The sequence below is a fragment of the Rhamphochromis sp. 'chilingali' genome (genome assembly GCF_963969265.1).
Source record: "Rhamphochromis sp. 'chilingali' genome assembly, chromosome: 21".
NCBI lineage: Eukaryota > Metazoa > Chordata > Actinopteri > Cichliformes > Cichlidae > Rhamphochromis > Rhamphochromis sp. 'chilingali'.
In genome coordinates this window covers 30,780,163-30,796,414 of record NC_137949.1, presented here as the reverse complement: position 1 = coordinate 30,796,414, position 16,252 = coordinate 30,780,163, and the positions used below count along the sequence as shown (strand labels likewise).

The 16,252-nt window shown below is 42.3% G+C and overlaps 1 protein-coding gene across 3 annotated transcripts in view; it reads left to right on the top strand.

Annotated features, from left to right (window-relative positions):
• The window catches only part of LOC308390079 (signal-induced proliferation-associated 1-like protein 1), a 37,308-nt gene extending 22,882 nt beyond the window's left edge, over nucleotides 1-14,426 (top strand). For all 3 annotated transcript variants that reach the window (XM_080871784.1, XM_080871782.1, XM_080871783.1), the window contains exons 8-21: nucleotides 3,929-4,508; nucleotides 5,635-5,909; nucleotides 6,027-6,278; nucleotides 6,383-6,526; nucleotides 6,637-6,791; nucleotides 6,874-6,956; nucleotides 7,265-7,683; nucleotides 8,512-8,718; nucleotides 9,333-9,495; nucleotides 10,520-10,721; nucleotides 11,547-11,696; nucleotides 11,901-12,033; nucleotides 12,298-12,376; nucleotides 12,473-14,426. In XM_080871784.1, the coding sequence (XP_080727910.1) occupies nucleotides 3,929-4,508; nucleotides 5,635-5,909; nucleotides 6,027-6,278; nucleotides 6,383-6,526; nucleotides 6,637-6,791; nucleotides 6,874-6,956; nucleotides 7,265-7,683; nucleotides 8,512-8,718; nucleotides 9,333-9,495; nucleotides 10,520-10,721; nucleotides 11,547-11,696; nucleotides 11,901-12,033; nucleotides 12,298-12,376; nucleotides 12,473-12,616 (2,986 nt within the window). In that variant the 3' untranslated portion in view covers nucleotides 12,617-14,426. The remainder of the gene's footprint in view (nucleotides 1-3,928; nucleotides 4,509-5,634; nucleotides 5,910-6,026; nucleotides 6,279-6,382; nucleotides 6,527-6,636; nucleotides 6,792-6,873; nucleotides 6,957-7,264; nucleotides 7,684-8,511; nucleotides 8,719-9,332; nucleotides 9,496-10,519; nucleotides 10,722-11,546; nucleotides 11,697-11,900; nucleotides 12,034-12,297; nucleotides 12,377-12,472) is intronic.
• Nucleotides 14,427-16,252: the final 1,826 nt, after the last annotated feature.

Below are 16,252 nucleotides of genomic sequence, written 5' to 3'. Positions count from 1 at the left end.
AGATGAATTTGTTAACTGGTGTGACCAGTTTTACTCCAGATTAACATGGCTTAGGTTAAAGAAATGGGCCCGTTTCCCTTATCACTCCTCTGTCTAGAGGCAGCTGTGCTGCAATATAAATACATGAGCAATGTTATAGATGAGGAGCTATATTTTCTGTTAATTCTCAAAAGTCACTGGATGTTATTTTTAAGCAAATTATGGTGAAAATATTTAATTCTTCCTTTTCGCAGTCAGTGCTTTCCTGTTCTGTGATTTGCTGTTTCTTAAAAAGAGGAAGTAGCTTTGCTGCAAGATTATTGGTGTGATCCTTCATGATCTTTAGGCTCAAAGGCACAGAACATCGCTTTGGACCTGCAGAGTCCTTAACAAGGTTTAGCCTCCTCAAAGGTAGTGGTTATACATTAACATAAATTAATGTACATAAATTACATAAAGTAAACCTTGTGCATATCTTTGCAAAGCAGGTTGTGTCTGAGACCAGACAGCAGAATTTTATGCTGAATGACGATGCTTTGGCAGTGTATGAGCATGTGCAGTGAAAACGAGATGCATTGCAATTTTAAGTGGGTCAAACTGACAAACCTCAGCAGTGACGTTGAATGAAAATCTGATTTTGGCTTCGCATCTCTGTCTGGGACCGGATCCTTTTATGGGACTCTTAAAAGCTCCACACCACTTTTCAGAGCTTGTAGATGTGTTTTCATGCAGGTAGCTACAGTAGCATTAAGACAAAAGCACTGACTGGAAGGCAAACGCTAGCATAAAAGCCTGTTGCCTGGCTGCTGTCCCGTCTTCGTGAGCTGCGTTTCCACTGCACATCTGTATGTGTGTGAATTAGTTTGATTATTGTCAGATAGAAGAAATTACTTGTGCAGTAGCTGTCACATTGATGGGGGTTCTCCCGTGGAGCTGTGTGGCGTTGACACTTATGCGTTTCTACCCCACTGCACATGCTCTTTCTGTGCTTTGAACACACAGATATTATACACATGTAGTTGCTCCCACTCGCTCCCCTACTCCCATTTCTCCTTTTACCTCTTTCTCATGCTCACTTGCACACACTGCCCCCCACCCGCCGTACACTAATTCACTCAAAGACTCACTCTTCACACACTCATATAAATACAAGTCTCAACCCTCCCTCCCCCTCCTTTCCTTGCTTGCCACTTTGCCTTTGGGCAGCATGAGTTGGAGTGGTCTGAAGGAGTTAGCGCCATGCACATGAAGTGCTCTCTTCAATGGACATGCATGTGAGTGGGGAGGACTGTTAAGAGCAGTGTTTCTCAGAGCTCACAGAGCCAACCTGAGGAGCAGACAGGTCGAGCCAACCTTCTGTCTGTTCAGCCACGGCGGCGTCATATTTGGGCTAATTTATTTCGAGCCCTTTTATTTTTCTTCTCCGTGCTGACTTTTCTTTTTTTCTGATGAGCTGCTCCATCTCATTGACTCGTGGCTGCTTTCGTTTGTTTTTCTTTTTGCATAAAGGGTTCATCTTTTAGTTTATACTCTGAAAGAAAGAGAGAAATCTTTGTTGTTTACCTTATGGAAGAAATGGAGAGGCCCAAGACACCGAATCCTTGAAGACAATCCTGCTACCCTACGCAAGAATCATCCGCACAATCTCAGTCTTCGAATTCAACTCATATTCTGTGTGGACTGAGGCACCATGTGTTAAGACTTCACTCCTGACTGTTTGTCACAAGTCTTTCCCTGGATGCCTTCCCCTGATGGTTTAAGGGGGGAGAAAAAAAGAGTCTGGACACGAGAACTCAGTTACAAGGATTTGCTACACAGTATTGCGTGGTTTATGTTGGGTGTTGTATTATAGGAACAAGGAAGAATTAAGTTAGCATCGGCACAGTTTGTTTACCGCCTTGATTGAATATAAGTGTTTCGATGCAGTAATCTGAAGAGCTTGGTTACTTTTTGATGAAGACAGGAGGTAAGTTACACATGTTTGTGTTGAGTTCAGCATGCTATGGTGTGGTGGTCAAAACCATACAAGAGTACCTGATGCAGGGATTTACAGTTCAGCTGCTCAGTAGCCCTCCCTTTCACACTCCTTCCTTAAATTGTTGCACATCATATATGCTAGCTTGAAACTTTGTTTTACATGAAGAGATTCTTTCCTCCCCTGTTTCCCTTTACTATAATACAATGCATTTGCCTCTTTAATCTCTATTAATAAAGGGGATGTTTTTATTTGTTGAGTCATCTAGTTATTAATAGCCTGTCATTGCCTGCTGCTGAGATCTGGATAATTCTCAGGTCATATTGAGCCAAACCGGAGCATTAAAGGAGTAAGTGGCCTGGGGCCAGCGGGGTGCTAATCTGCTGCTTTCAACCGCTGCCTCAAAGTCACACGGGGCCAGCGAGGCAGGATTGCGTAACCAGATCTTTGTTTAGGAAATGATCTTTGTTTGTGCTTGCGAGCCAGAGCCACAGTGCTGCTCCTCCATATACCATGATGTAGCAGAGAGTGGCAGGGTGTCATCACTGGGAGCTGGCTTGTCATCTAGGATTGGATGTATAGCATTTATATGCTGAGTGCAGTCGGCCATGGTTTGCAGCATTTCTGCTACAGGCAGAGGCTGTGTTATCTGTTTAATGGGCTGGATGGAGTTTTGTCAGGACTGTCAAAGTAGCTTATCCGAGACCACGTCTTAGTTTTTTCGGTTTTTAGTGTACATGCACGTATGCACTTATAGCTATATATAGCCCCTATACTTATATAAAGGAAGAAGGCAGACAAGTTTTTTTCCTCATTGGTAGTTTAAAGTCTTTTGAAAGGTTTTTCTTGTAAAGTTTCCCAGATTTCTAATGAAGAACATGTAGAAGGCAGCATCGCCACACAGTTACTAATTGATAGTAATTTAACTCAAACGGCCATTGTGTAGAAATGTAATATGAGCAGTGGACAAGACGCGAGCTTTGCCTGTAGGAATTAGAACACCCTCCTTTTTAGAGCAAAGGTCAGAGGTGAGGTAACCATACAGTAAACTGTATGTTGTGTTGTGTTAATTCAGTCTATTTATCTTTGCATATGCATATTCTATACTCCACTTTTTATGAATGTGTTTTTAAAAAAAAGTTATATGCAATTTTAAAATGCATTTTAAAATAATTGAATATACATGCTTATGCAGTAAACTCATCCTTACCAGAGCCAATCCTGGGGTATCATTCTACTTTCTGTTAATCTGGCTACAAAGAAATTCAGCCTGGCCGCTTGGGAGATAGTGCGCAATGATAAGGAGTCAATGAAGCTAAAAGGCTGAAATAATTATTTATACCTGCTTCTGGACCTTAACCCCAACTCAAAGAAACAAAAACTAATTATCAATGCATAATAACACTTCCTTCCTCCGTGTCCTTTGGTTTTCTTTTGGGATTTTTTCTTACAGGAAGAAAATTTTGCCATCAAAACACTTGCATTCTTGTAATGCATTCTGATTGGTCAGTTCGGAATTCATGACTAGACTAATGCCCTTCCTTTAAAGTAGGGGTGGGGGAAATCCAGGCCTTAAAGCCTGCAGGTTTTAGATGTGTTCTTGATCCAATGGAGCTGATTTAAATGGCTAAATTAGCTCCTCAACATGTTTTGCAGTTCTCCAGAGGCCTGCTAACGAACTAATCATTTGATTCAGGTATGTTGACCAGGGTGATATCTGAAACCTGCAGGACACCGACGCTTGAGGCCTGGAGTTCCCCACCCTTGCTTTAAATCCATAACGTTGCTCATGGTGTCCCAGTGTTTACAGAAAAGTATTTCGCTGTCATGGCAACCTTTAAAAATGAATGCATAATGAATCTATAACTGGAACAAAACATACAGCTGTCTTTCTTGACAATTTTGCTAATGGAAAGTCCAGAGAATATGAATTCTTGAGTATTTAAAACTTCTTTTTCTCTTTTTCTTCTGCAGTGTGGCCGTCACCCGTTCCCAGGACGTTCCCTCCTTTGGCCCACCAATCCCGAAAGGCGTGACCTTTCCCAAGTCCACTGTGTTCAGGGACTTCCTTTTGGCCAAAGTCATCAACGCTGAGAACGCAGCTCATAAGTCAAATAAATTTGGCGCCATGGCAACACGGACACGGCAGGAGTATCTGCGGGATTTGGCAGAGCGACACGTGACCAGTACATCAGTGGAACCCTCTGGGAAGTTCCCCTTCATCTCTCTGGCACACAAACGGCGGGAGAAGGTGCGTCCGTACAGCGGGGCGGAGCTACGGAGCCTCGGGGCTATAACCTGGCAGGTTCATGCCGAAGATCAAGTAGCCGGGGCTGAACGCGAGTGCCTGTTGGCCATTTCAAACGACTTCATCATCCTGCTGGATCAAGAGGCCAAAGCGGTCGTGTTTAACTGTGCCACACGCGATGTGATTGGCTGGTCAACCGGGAGCCCCGCCTCTATGAAGATCTACTATGAGCGCGGTGAGAGCGTATCGCTGCGCTCCATTAATAACAACACGGAGGACTTTGGAGAGGTTGTCAAAAGACTGGAGGTCAGTGGGGCACCGTTACCTTCTGTAGCCACACATGTGTATAGCATACACCATCTGCTGCAGATATCAGAGGCTGCAGGCCTTAAAAAGTGCACCTCTGACAAGCATCTTGTAATAAACACACACAGAGATGCTTTGAGCTGTGACTATCGTGAAAGCATTCTTACTTTTATATCAGCATATTTACTCTTTAGCTGGTTATCTTCTAGTATCATCTAGTAAAAATCCAAATCACCCAGCTAACCAGTCCCAGTCTGTGAGTCACTGTGTATGTGAACAATAATGCAGCCAAAAAGTGCTTGGTGAAGTCTTTTTAAGTGTTAGGACACACTCTCCCTTTGTCCACTTCCCTGACAACAGTAGCTTGAAAAAAAAAAACTATTGTTGATGATTACAGCAACATAAGGGCGTAGCCTGAAATTATGGACTCACCAGAAAGCCACAGATGCTGCACTGACCCTGTGATTAAAAGTCATGCCAAGCATAATGCATAGTAGTTTAATTCATATCATTACTGAGGGTTTCCTTGTGGTCTAGATAAAGCGGCACTTTTGATGGGATATTTCAATCATTCATCAGACACTGCAGTTCTGCTTAATGATAAAGTAAAAAAGGATTTCCTGCTGACAGTACAGGAAAGAGCTCTTTCTTCTTCATCTTCTTTTTTTAACATCCAAAACTCAGACCACTGTTTTCTACTTGGTGAACTCAATAAAGAAAGGCATATACAGGATCTGTAAAAGCCTATGGTGCTTTTTATCCAGATTCATCTGGATTGTTTTGACATTGCTCGTCCAGTTTTATAGAGATCACCTGCAGAATTTGCTCTCTTCTTTTGGAAATACTGAACAAATTAGCATTTTCCATGTGGTGCTCAAAGGGCCGAAAAATTGAAAAATTTGACAGACACCAATTTTAAGAAATTTTAACCGGATTGCTCAAAAAATTTTCTTCAACCCTTGGAGCCATGGATCAGGCTAACTGTGCAGAAAAATGCATTATGATATGCGTGTTATGTTTTTGACATATGTGCGTCAGCTTGTGACTAACAATACATTTCATCCACCCTTTTGTTTTCACCACCTTTCTGACTCAACCTTGATCTTTCACACCGTCTTTTCTCTAGTTGTTGACCAAGGGAAGCCAAACCACAGAGATGACCTTACGTCGTAACGCCCTGGGCCAGCTGGGCTTTCATGTCAACTTCGAGGGGATCGTAGCAGAGGTGGAGCCCTACGGCTATGCCTGGCAGGCTGGGCTCAGGCAGGGCAGCCGCTTAGTGGAGATTTGCAAGGTGTCCGTGGCCTCGCTGTCCCACGAGCAAATGATTGATCTTCTTAGAACCTCTGTCACTGTAAAGGTGGTCATCATTCCTCCACATGAAGACTCAACGCCACGCAGGTACTGTGGATATAAGTCACAAATGGATACAAGAGAGACTGTAGTTGATGTGTTGGTTTGTGGCTTTTGAAGCTATCCTTAAAGTATTCTGACTGCGATTGCTTCATGTGCCAACAGAGGCTGCTCAGAAATCTACCACATGCCACTTGTGGACTACAAGAACCACAAAGAGGGCATGCCCTATGAGTTAAAGTTTCCCTTTCGCTCCACAAACAACAACACCAAGTGGCCACGCACCTCATCCAGCCCTCAAACGCGTGCTGCTGGCATTGGAGGAACCCTCATCAAGGCCCCGCCCACAGACTTAAGTAATCCTGCTGCTATTCCCCGCAGTGTGTCTAGCGATGGTCGACCGCTCAACCCCAAAAGGTCACATAATAACGATAATGCTGTTATGAAACTTGCAGACATGCAGAGCTAACTTCTGTCTGGTTGTAACATATGTCTTTAATCGCATCCATATGTGTCCACAGATATTCCCCAGGGAATGACAACTATGCCCTTGCCTGCTCCATTGTGATGGGACGCACACTGCACAACACAAACTCCCCTTCCAGTCTCTCCTACACAGACACCATGGCCTCCACCCACTGGAGGCAAAAGTCTATGCCTGACGGGTGAGTTCATCGCTACAAATTATGCAGACTAAATTTCATAAATATATATTTTCTTAAAACTTGATGTGTGCTACACAGCAACATAGATAACATTTTTTATGTCTCTTCAGGTTTAATAACAACTGCCAGTCCCCCGTTTCATCTGTGCGCCATGTGGCAGGTGAGGGCGCCAATGGGATCAAAGTATCGTCGAGCTCAGGTGTTGGATGGTCACGACCTGGGGAGGGTGATCCCGCTAGCAGATCAGGGGACAAACCCAGCTCAGGTAGGCAGAACTCCTACCTCAGTGTTGGTAAATCAAAAAACATGTTTTGCATTATGGGCTCTAAATTTTCCGTACGTCTTAGACACCGTGGTTTCCAAGGTGGTGATTCCTCGACTTCAGCCGTCAGAGCAGAGCAGCCACGTGTCTCCTAACAAGAGCACCAAGGTGAGTGATAGCCAACACCACCACATGTAATTTCCTTCCTGAATTGATAAAGGAGGCCCTGTGCTAACAAGAGGTCTGCTGTTTAATCACAGTTAGCATCGTATGACTGTGAGCTAAAGTTTGTGTGCCATGAACCAATCTACGCTAAGCACACTAATTAAAATGTTTCCAACATTGGGGTAAATATGATCGCAGCATGAGGAGTTATGGGAGGTGACAAAAAACAAACAGTCTTTGGGGGAACGCTGCAGCAAAATGTCCTGTTTTTCTATCTAGAAACTGATCGCAGATTTCTCATCTGGTAACAGGCAGATGCTCCCTATTCATCCAGCCAGTCAAGCAGCAACACACTGTCAAGCAACGCCTCCAGCTCCACCCACAGCGACGAGAAGTGGTACGAAGTTGGCTCCCGTTCCGGAGTGCGGAGTGAACTGGATCTCAGTGGCTATCTTCAGGGTACCTCCAGCGACAGCGGCATTGACGCAACCTCCTTCACTGCCACGCAGAGCAGCACGGCTTCCTCCACTGGTGCCTTCATGGCAAAAGACAAAATCCCTTGGCAGGATGAGCCACCAGACGGCCAGATGGCCGCTGACACTTCACCTCCAACTCCAGACTGTCTTGTCATCTCTCAAGGCACCGAGATCCCAGGGAAGAGCCCCTTATCCTTGCCACTTGGTCCCGATAGCGGCTCCTATAGCCCAAGTGATGGCGCCGCCCACTCCAGGTGTGCTGCTGTTCTGTTAGAATTTAGCTACATAGGCAGTCTAGGAATCTGATCCTTTGCATCAGTGTTTCATTAAACAGACAGTGATTCATTGTAGTCCAGATATATCCTGCACTGTCCCGGCTGAAAAGAAGTCCAAAGCTCTGCGGTTTGGCACTAACAAAGGGGGAGCGGAAGAATGAAATATCTGTGTCTGTGGTTTTGCATTTGCATGTATCTCCGTCTCTGGGTATCCATGATAGAAAGGAAGTGCTTGAAGTTGCTAGAAATGCAGACTGTGAGCTCAGCACTGTTCCCCCCTCCTCTAAATCCCACTTCCTTTGAATCAACTAAAGCTTTCCTGCCTCTCTTCTTCACTCAGCCAGAAATAACTCGGCTCCACCAGACCTGTACATTGGCAGCTTTGTTTTATAGTTCGTGCACAGACACAAAACTCGATGTTGGAAAATTCAAGCATTAATGTCAAACTCTGTAGGAATGCTATTTTAAAGAGCTGAAAATGAAGTGCAAGGACACGGTGTTCTTATTTAATATTTATGAATTCATCGGTTTATCCAGTCTGCAGAGATATCTGGATACATATATTGAAGGAACACCTTTACTAATGGGTTTTAAGGATGCCTGGCTCTTTGTTGTTTGTTCAGCTTTATTAAAGGTAACTAAGGTAATTTGATAGTTAAACATTAAGAAAAATAAAATACATCAGTGCAATGAAAATGCATCACTAATGCATTTTCTTTTCAATCAGTCTGCTCTCTGTGTTTGATACTGATGAAATTGTAAGGCTGTGTCACACTTTTCTGCACTTGCTTTTTGTTTTGTCCCCAGCTCAGCCTCTTCTGGTCCATCAGGCTGCAGGCCCATGTCCCCCCAGGATGAGGCTGCTCCTGTGCCCACATCACCCACATCCTCAAACTCCCAGTCCCCAGGTTCCAAGAGCTTCTACCCTCGTCAAGGAGCCACCTCAAAGTATCTCATTGGCTGGAGGAAGCCTGGGGGAACTGTTAACTCGGTGGATTTTGGCAGCACTCGCAAGTAAGATGGAAATAATTATTTTACTAAACATCTGTTCAAAATTGTTTCTAAAGCACCATTGCATGCAGATAAAATATTATAACTTAGTGCAGAGTGGATCCTGCTGTCAATCATGTCGACATATTTTATCTTTGTCTCACTGAGTGGTCAGCTAATTTTAAAGGTGTTGTTTAAAAAGTTGGTCAGCAGCGCCACCGTGTGGTGAGTTTTTATTTTTTCCCACATCAATTCAACTCTATTCAGTTTATTTATAGTTTTCTGAAGGTGCTTTGTATTGTACCCTGTAATATTCTAGATCAATATTCTTTGGTTTGTAGGAAGACAAAAAAAATTTGCACTCTTATTCTCACATATTGAATTTGGTCAGAAAGCCGATTCCTATCTTTTGTGTTGGTGGTAAATGTTTTCACACAAACCGGTTTTTCCTGGCGCAATAAATCAGTAATTTATTCGACTACAGATCGCCAACAGCTTGGTTTGGGAACAGTTACAGCTGCCATTGCCATTCTGAGCATTTGAACTGGTTGCTGCTAATCACAGACATGCTTTGTCGTTTCTAGAGATTTCTGCCTGAATTCGTTTTTGTTTTTTGTTTTTTTTATGTTAATCTTCAGACGGCACCAGAGTGATGGTTTGCTGGGTGGTCAACCCCAGCTCAGGGCCAATCTCCGGGGCTCCCAGTCTCCCCAGCGGCACACTGCGAAGTCCAGCCTGGAGGAAGACTTAAAGAAGCTCATCACACTTGACAGCCCTCCACCCACTACAAATGAAGAGAAGGTACAGGGAGATGTTTTCGATAAGCTATTATATTACTTAGCAATTTGACGATCTGTCGGTATTAGCATTTATAGTGGTCAATACTGAAGAAACACCCTTTAACTGTGCTATCATACTTTGTCCACCAGATGGCACTCCGCAACTGTTAGGAACACCACAAACAAAACAACATGCTGATCCAAGCAAAGTCGGGCAGCTCTTAAACGAGTAAATAAATAACTACACATAAGAAATGTTAAAGAAATATGTTTACATTTCCTGTGTCAAAGAAAAAAAATCAGGTGATATAAGAGAATATCAGCGTTTTGAATCAACCAAATATTGGTACAGTATCGCTATCAGTCAGGCTCTACTCTTTTCCCGCTACTGTAACTGTATGATTATGGATAATGCTCCTGGTACCACTCTAATAAACCACTACATTTGCTTTGATAACAAATTAAGGCTTGTTTTCTGTCTCTGTGTATACATTATGTTCATCTTGTGCTGCTTAAAATATCAGTTTCACCTCATCATCAGTCCAAGTAAGGAAGTCTATATGTTCATGGTCATGTAGTGTTTGTCATTTCACCAAGGACTGTTTTAAAACGAGGTGCCAGCAGTATTATGGTTGCATAGTAGCGAAGCTTCACAAGTCAAATGTAAGCACAATAGCATGTTAGGTAACCTGGAAGTTGTAAGCAAAATATAAAATATCTGTTAAATACTTTATGTCTGTGAAGGTTCTCACAAACACAAAAAGTACTTTAGTTTAACAACAGCTAATGTAACCTGATATTGTAACTCTTCAGGGGCCGCACAAGACCACATGATGAAACTACCTGGGATATAACATATTGGGTTGAGGTTTTTAACCAGCTGTTTAAAGCCCTGCTAAAAAGTGTTTATTATTACTATCACGGACAATATGATATGACACAACCCCAATAGAATATTAATAAAAACCCTTCAGTGTTTTCATGCAGTTTTTCTTTTTCTCGCTTTTTACCTGAGTCTTCTCGTCTGCTTCCATCCCTTCGTGAAGCCGTTGTTTCCAGGCCCCCCACCCAGTCGACGTTCCCTTCAGAGAACCCTGTCTGATGAGAGCATTTACAGCGGGCAGAGGGAGCCGTCCTCTAGTGGACAGCGTGAAACGCCTACTGACCTTCTTTTCTCCTGTTCCACCATGCCACGTTCACCCATCGCCCGCCACGGACCGAGTCGGCGAGCATCGCACAAATCCCTCGGTAAACATCTAGTTTATGTGATTGAACTTGTAGTGGCTCCAAAGCGTAGTGGTTTACGCATCCGCATCAGGAATCGGGAAGAGTTTCCCACGTTAAAAAACCTTCTAACTCAAACATGGTTCGTTATGTGCTGCGGTGGTGACCTCTTGTTCATAATGGAGCAGATGGACTACTGTGCAATAGTCTTGAGCCAACCCTTTCTTTTTGTTCCAAGGAGCCTGACTTTGTTGTAATTTTTTAAAGATGTCTTCAGCAAACCTGGATTGAAAAAGAATGTCCTCCCCAGAGCTCAACGTTACGCAAGCAGTGTAGGATCATCCTGAGAGAGAACAGAACAGAAATGTAGCCGACATCTAAGGAAGAGCTTTTAATGTCCACCAAGAAGCCCGGAGAACTATTCCCGAGGGATACTTAAAGAAATGAGAGGAAAGCTTGTCTAAAAGAGTTGTGTTGAAGAATAAAAGTGGTCATGCGAAGTATTATTGGAACTTTAAGCTTGTTAGAATTGTACAAACTCTTTTTTTGCCTTATATGTTGTATTACCATGTACGTTTGCATACCTCTTCGCATCCATTTCCAGTTTTCCCAACAAAATCTAAAGATATGAGGGTGGCTAAAGATTTTTACACAATACTGTATATACAGTATGTGTAAATCTGCAGCTAATGGAATAAAAGCTTAAACACACTAAGCACACTGCTACGGAAAAAGTCTTTTGGCCATGCCGTGCTAAAAGCATTGACTATAAAGTTTCCCATCTTCAGCCCCCTAAAAACAGATACAAATCTCATTCATTGTGTTTGACTGTGTTCCTTTCCTTCCCAGGAGACCTGTCAGCCCCAGACAGTTCAGAGCTGGACCAAGAGGGGAAGAAACAACAGCTGCAAGAGCCTGTCCTCATGCCCCTGCCTGACACGGGGGCAGATGGCCCGCTTGACTGGGCCCACCTGGTAGATGCTGCCAAGGCCTTTGAGGGTAACCAGGCGTCATGTTTTCATTTCATCCTTAAAAACAAACCACCAACAAAAAGACATTTGAAGTGAAGGTTAAGTTAGTTTTGTAATAGAGAAATCCACCTGCTATCTTAATTTTTTATCAGAAGAGGGCACTGTTACACTGTATTTGTTCTCTGTTTAGGTCAGATAACATAACATTTGACTTTTTTTTTTAATACATCAGAGCAGAGGCTGGTTTTCCTAGCAGCCCAGGAGGAGAACTCCATGGCTGAGAGTGCAGCAGCAGCAGCAGCAGCAGCCACCAGTCCCCAGCAGGCCGAGCCTCAGGCGGCTCCACTGAGACAGCCTTCGCCAGGGTGAGAGGCCTCAGGTCATGGCCTAGATCCAATGTTTGCTTTCATCCACTGGTTTTTCCAGAAGTGTGCCACCAAAAACACTGATTTTCCGCAAATCGCACACCACTGCATCACCGATGAATCCTGCCAGTAGTACAATAGTGTTTGTTGGGGATTGCTAAGCTACATGTACCATCACTGAGAAAGACTGGACTAAGAAACATTTACCCATCATTTAAGGTGAGATGTTGGTCCCAGCTAATGTCAAGCTTTTTCCTCTCACAGAGAGACTCCAGCTTGTTTGATGGGGAAAGTGAGCCAGCTAGAATCCATGGTGAAGGCACTACAGGAGGACCTAAAGAAGGTGATTTGTGATGCTAGATTGATCCTGTTCCTCTTCGGCACAGCCTCAAACATAGATGCAAAATCTAAGTATGAACCTGCCTTTTGTAACCATTAGGAGAAGGATGCCAAGGCATCACTACAAGCTCAAATTGAGGGCCTGCGAGAGGACAACCAGCGTCTCCTCGAGGAGTCCTACAGCGCCTCCGCCAAGCTGAAGAAGTTTACAGAGTGGGTCTTTAACACCATCGACATGAACTGATGCACGCTGCTGCTGACCTGCTCTCCACTGGGAGAATAACCACTACTCAAGCTGATTTCAAACTCTTCAGTAATGTTCGGTGCACAGCAGAATCACATAAAAAAACAAAACAGTGTCGCTCTTGTACTGTTACAAACTAGTGCCAACATGGATGTAAACATCATCCTTCCTCAGCCTCATGGATCTGTTTGAACAGTGACCACAAAAGACAAAGGAGAATCCAGGGTGATAGACAAAAAAGAGCAGCGGCGTATCTGTGTGTCAGTTTTCATCGGCATGCTTTCCCTTACTTAGGAGCTCATAAAATATAATGTTTTTGTTTCCCCCCCCCCTTGAATGGACTGTTGGTATTCCTGCATGTCAGAGAAAGCGAGAGCACGATTTCAAAGCTAACCCAAACCTAAAGGGATTTAAAGTCACTGTTTAGCTCCCCAGCTGTAACCTAATTTTAAGTGAACGGATTTCCAATTAAACAAAAAACTCTAACACAAATTAAAATTTCTTCAAGAGTTGCTGAATATAGTCCCTGATCTTAATTGACAGGTGTGCTGTAAATGTGCTGCCGTTAAGACATTCTCCAGTTTTCCCAGTTCACAGATAACAACACTGATCTGATTATTTTTGTATTACTAACAAAGAGAAAAAAGGTGAAGTAAATACTATAAGAGAGGATGGGAGTTGCATTTTTGATGGTTAGTGTTGGTAGGTAGGCACAGATAGACAGACAGACCCTTTGCATAGCACATACTGTAAACACTGTAAGGTCGAGTGCCTGTCTGTATCGCTTATGTAAAAGACTGTGCAAGTGTAGCGAGGGTTATTGCAAGTAAAACTTGTATAGGACTACTGGTCACATGAAAAGATATAAAAATATATATATTACAAACACAATATGGGTGCCATAAAGATAGAAATCGACAATTCAGTGTCACTTATTCAGATTATTGTAAATATGTGATCTTCACATTTATTTTTCTCATGCCTTCCCTTGATATAATAATGTAAAGAGTATTTATGTCAAAGATGATGGCCAAGAAAAGCAAAACAGCCATATGCAGTTAGATATGTACAGTATATACAAGTAATGGTTTCCTACGTGACAAGATGTATCCTTTGACTCAAACGTTTCCAGCAGGAGCCGGGTAACTTTTGATCCAGAGTACAGTGCTAGAGAACATATTGATATTTCTAATCCTAAAAACGTTTGCCTGCTGCAGTGGATTGATTTGAGAGCGCCACTTAGTGTTGACAAGATGTAAAATACTACTACAGTGAGCTCACATCCTTTTCCTCCCATAGCACGCTAAAATGCCTCAATCTGATCCCTAAAACTTTGGATGGAGTCAGTTGGTACTGTTATATTATTGCAGATAAGATGCTGTGTAAATCCTGAAATCCCAGCTACAGTTTTCTGTACTTCTGTAAATCTGCGCGAAAGCCCACACAGAATCTGATCTGCAGATGACCGAGCTCAGTCCTCATTTAAGCCTCATACTTTAACTATTTCCTTTTGTACCCTGATGCTGTGCAACTGTATATAAGGAGAGTTTAATATTCATCAAAATCGCACCTTCGTTCTTATTTTTTACAGTTATTTTTGATGTCTTTCTGCTTTACTTGCTAGTGCAGAGTGGAACCACAAGCCGGACTCAGACAAAATGAGTCGTAGGCCCGTACGGTAGCAGATTGCCCCTATGCCTTCATTCTTAACATGTGTGTCAGCATGTGATTCTGTTTCCATTGAGCTGTGATGTGTAAAAACAAACACACAAAAAAAGTTTATATCTATTAAAGATATTTTGTTCAATTACACTTTGTCTTGCTGAGTGGTCTGTACTAATGTACTGCGATTTAGACATGCCATTCATCAACAAGAGCAAAATAGGAAACTAGCACAACTGCTGGGGGTTATATGAGGTGGCTTTGAGTAAATGGATACCTGTTGGCGGCCTTGTGGCTGCCCGCTGTTGCATTGTGATTAACAGAGAGGTGCTGTTTTTCCACTCAAGCTTGATTACACAAGGCGGTTGTCCAGACACATTCAGGGCTGCGTGGGACAGATTGATTGATCAGGATATCCTGAGAGAAGGCAGGGCGGAGACGTGGACCGTTATGCATCCAGCAGGTGATTGGTGTGATTTAGGCCTGTTTGGATGTTTAGTCATTCAAATAGCAGTTATTCTGTATCAAACCTGCTATTATTAAAATGACCTTCTGAGTTCATGCCATAACTGAAGATGTAATCTATTTCTGCCTGTTTTTAATCAGCGACTGCAGAAATAGAATAGATATTAATGCTTATTTTTGTATTGTAAAATTAAAATAAGGGATGGTGGTGTCTTTTTTTAATGTTTGGTAGCACTCTATTATTTTTAACCAATAAGACATCTTTACAAGTGATGTGCTGCTTTGAATGGCTTAAACCTGCCAGAGAGCTGGTAACCAAGTGCAAATACTTTGTTACTGTACTTGAGTAGAATTTTCAATTATCTATACTTGAGGGTTTTTTTTCTGATAGCTTTTTACTTTTACGCCCTACATTTTAAAAAATATCTGTACTTTTACATTTTCAAAGCAGGCTTGTTACTTTTGGTTTAACCAATTTGTGGGCCTTCAAACATCAAACCAATTTAAGGCTAAACAGGAACAAATAAAAGAAAGTCTGGTTCGTGTATTAATCACCAGGGGACGTCGCATAAAGAAGAGATGAAAGATGCATAATCGCAGATCAGTGTTGTGATGAAATTAAGGCGAAGAACAGTTTGTTAGTGCACAGTGGCTGCAGTGCTCATGGTCAGAGATACATCAAGTGTGGAAGAGACTAATGTGAATTTTAGCTGATGATGAATTCCAACTTTATAGCATCTAGAAAAAAAGACAGCATAACCGGTTACTGTCAGTGAAGAGGATGTAAATCAGCCAGGACAACTCATGAAACATCTTGTTCAATCAGGTTCTACAATGTAGGCATCAGAAAATAAAGATTCTTTTTAAAATTTTCCTCATTTTTTTGTTTAGAAATTAAAGTAAAATTTGCATTCCCCTCTTCTAATATTAGAAGATTTATCATTACATTAGTATAACACAAAAAACAGCTGGTAGAAACATAATTCAAAGAGCTACTTTTGCTTGCTTACTTAGATTTCAGACCCTGTACTTTTTAACTTTTACTTGAGTAAAGAAATTGAATCAGTACTTTAACTTTTGCTGGACTGTTTTTAGACAGTTGTATCTGTACGTCTGATGAAGTATAGGATTTCTGTACTTTTGCCACGACTATTGTTAGTGCCATCAAGTGTTGTTTACTAATATGACAAGTGAGAGAGCAGTCTGCTCGGAGACATATGAAGCGCTTTACCCTGGTTAATGGCAAAGCTAAGGTAGGGGTAGCAAAAACATAGTCACTGCTGAGATTGCAGGTTTCTGGCTACTGAGCCACTGCTAAGTAATCATCACTAAAGTAGTTTCTCTTGGCCACACTGGCCTTAGAAGTCCCTTTGTTTTGTGAATCCAGTTAAAACAAATGTGAAAGATAATCTAGTCTTATGTGCCTTTAGCAGTGACATTTAGATGAGCTAAATATGATTCTTGTAGTGTTTGAACATCTCAACTGTCTCAACTGTTAATGTTTATATT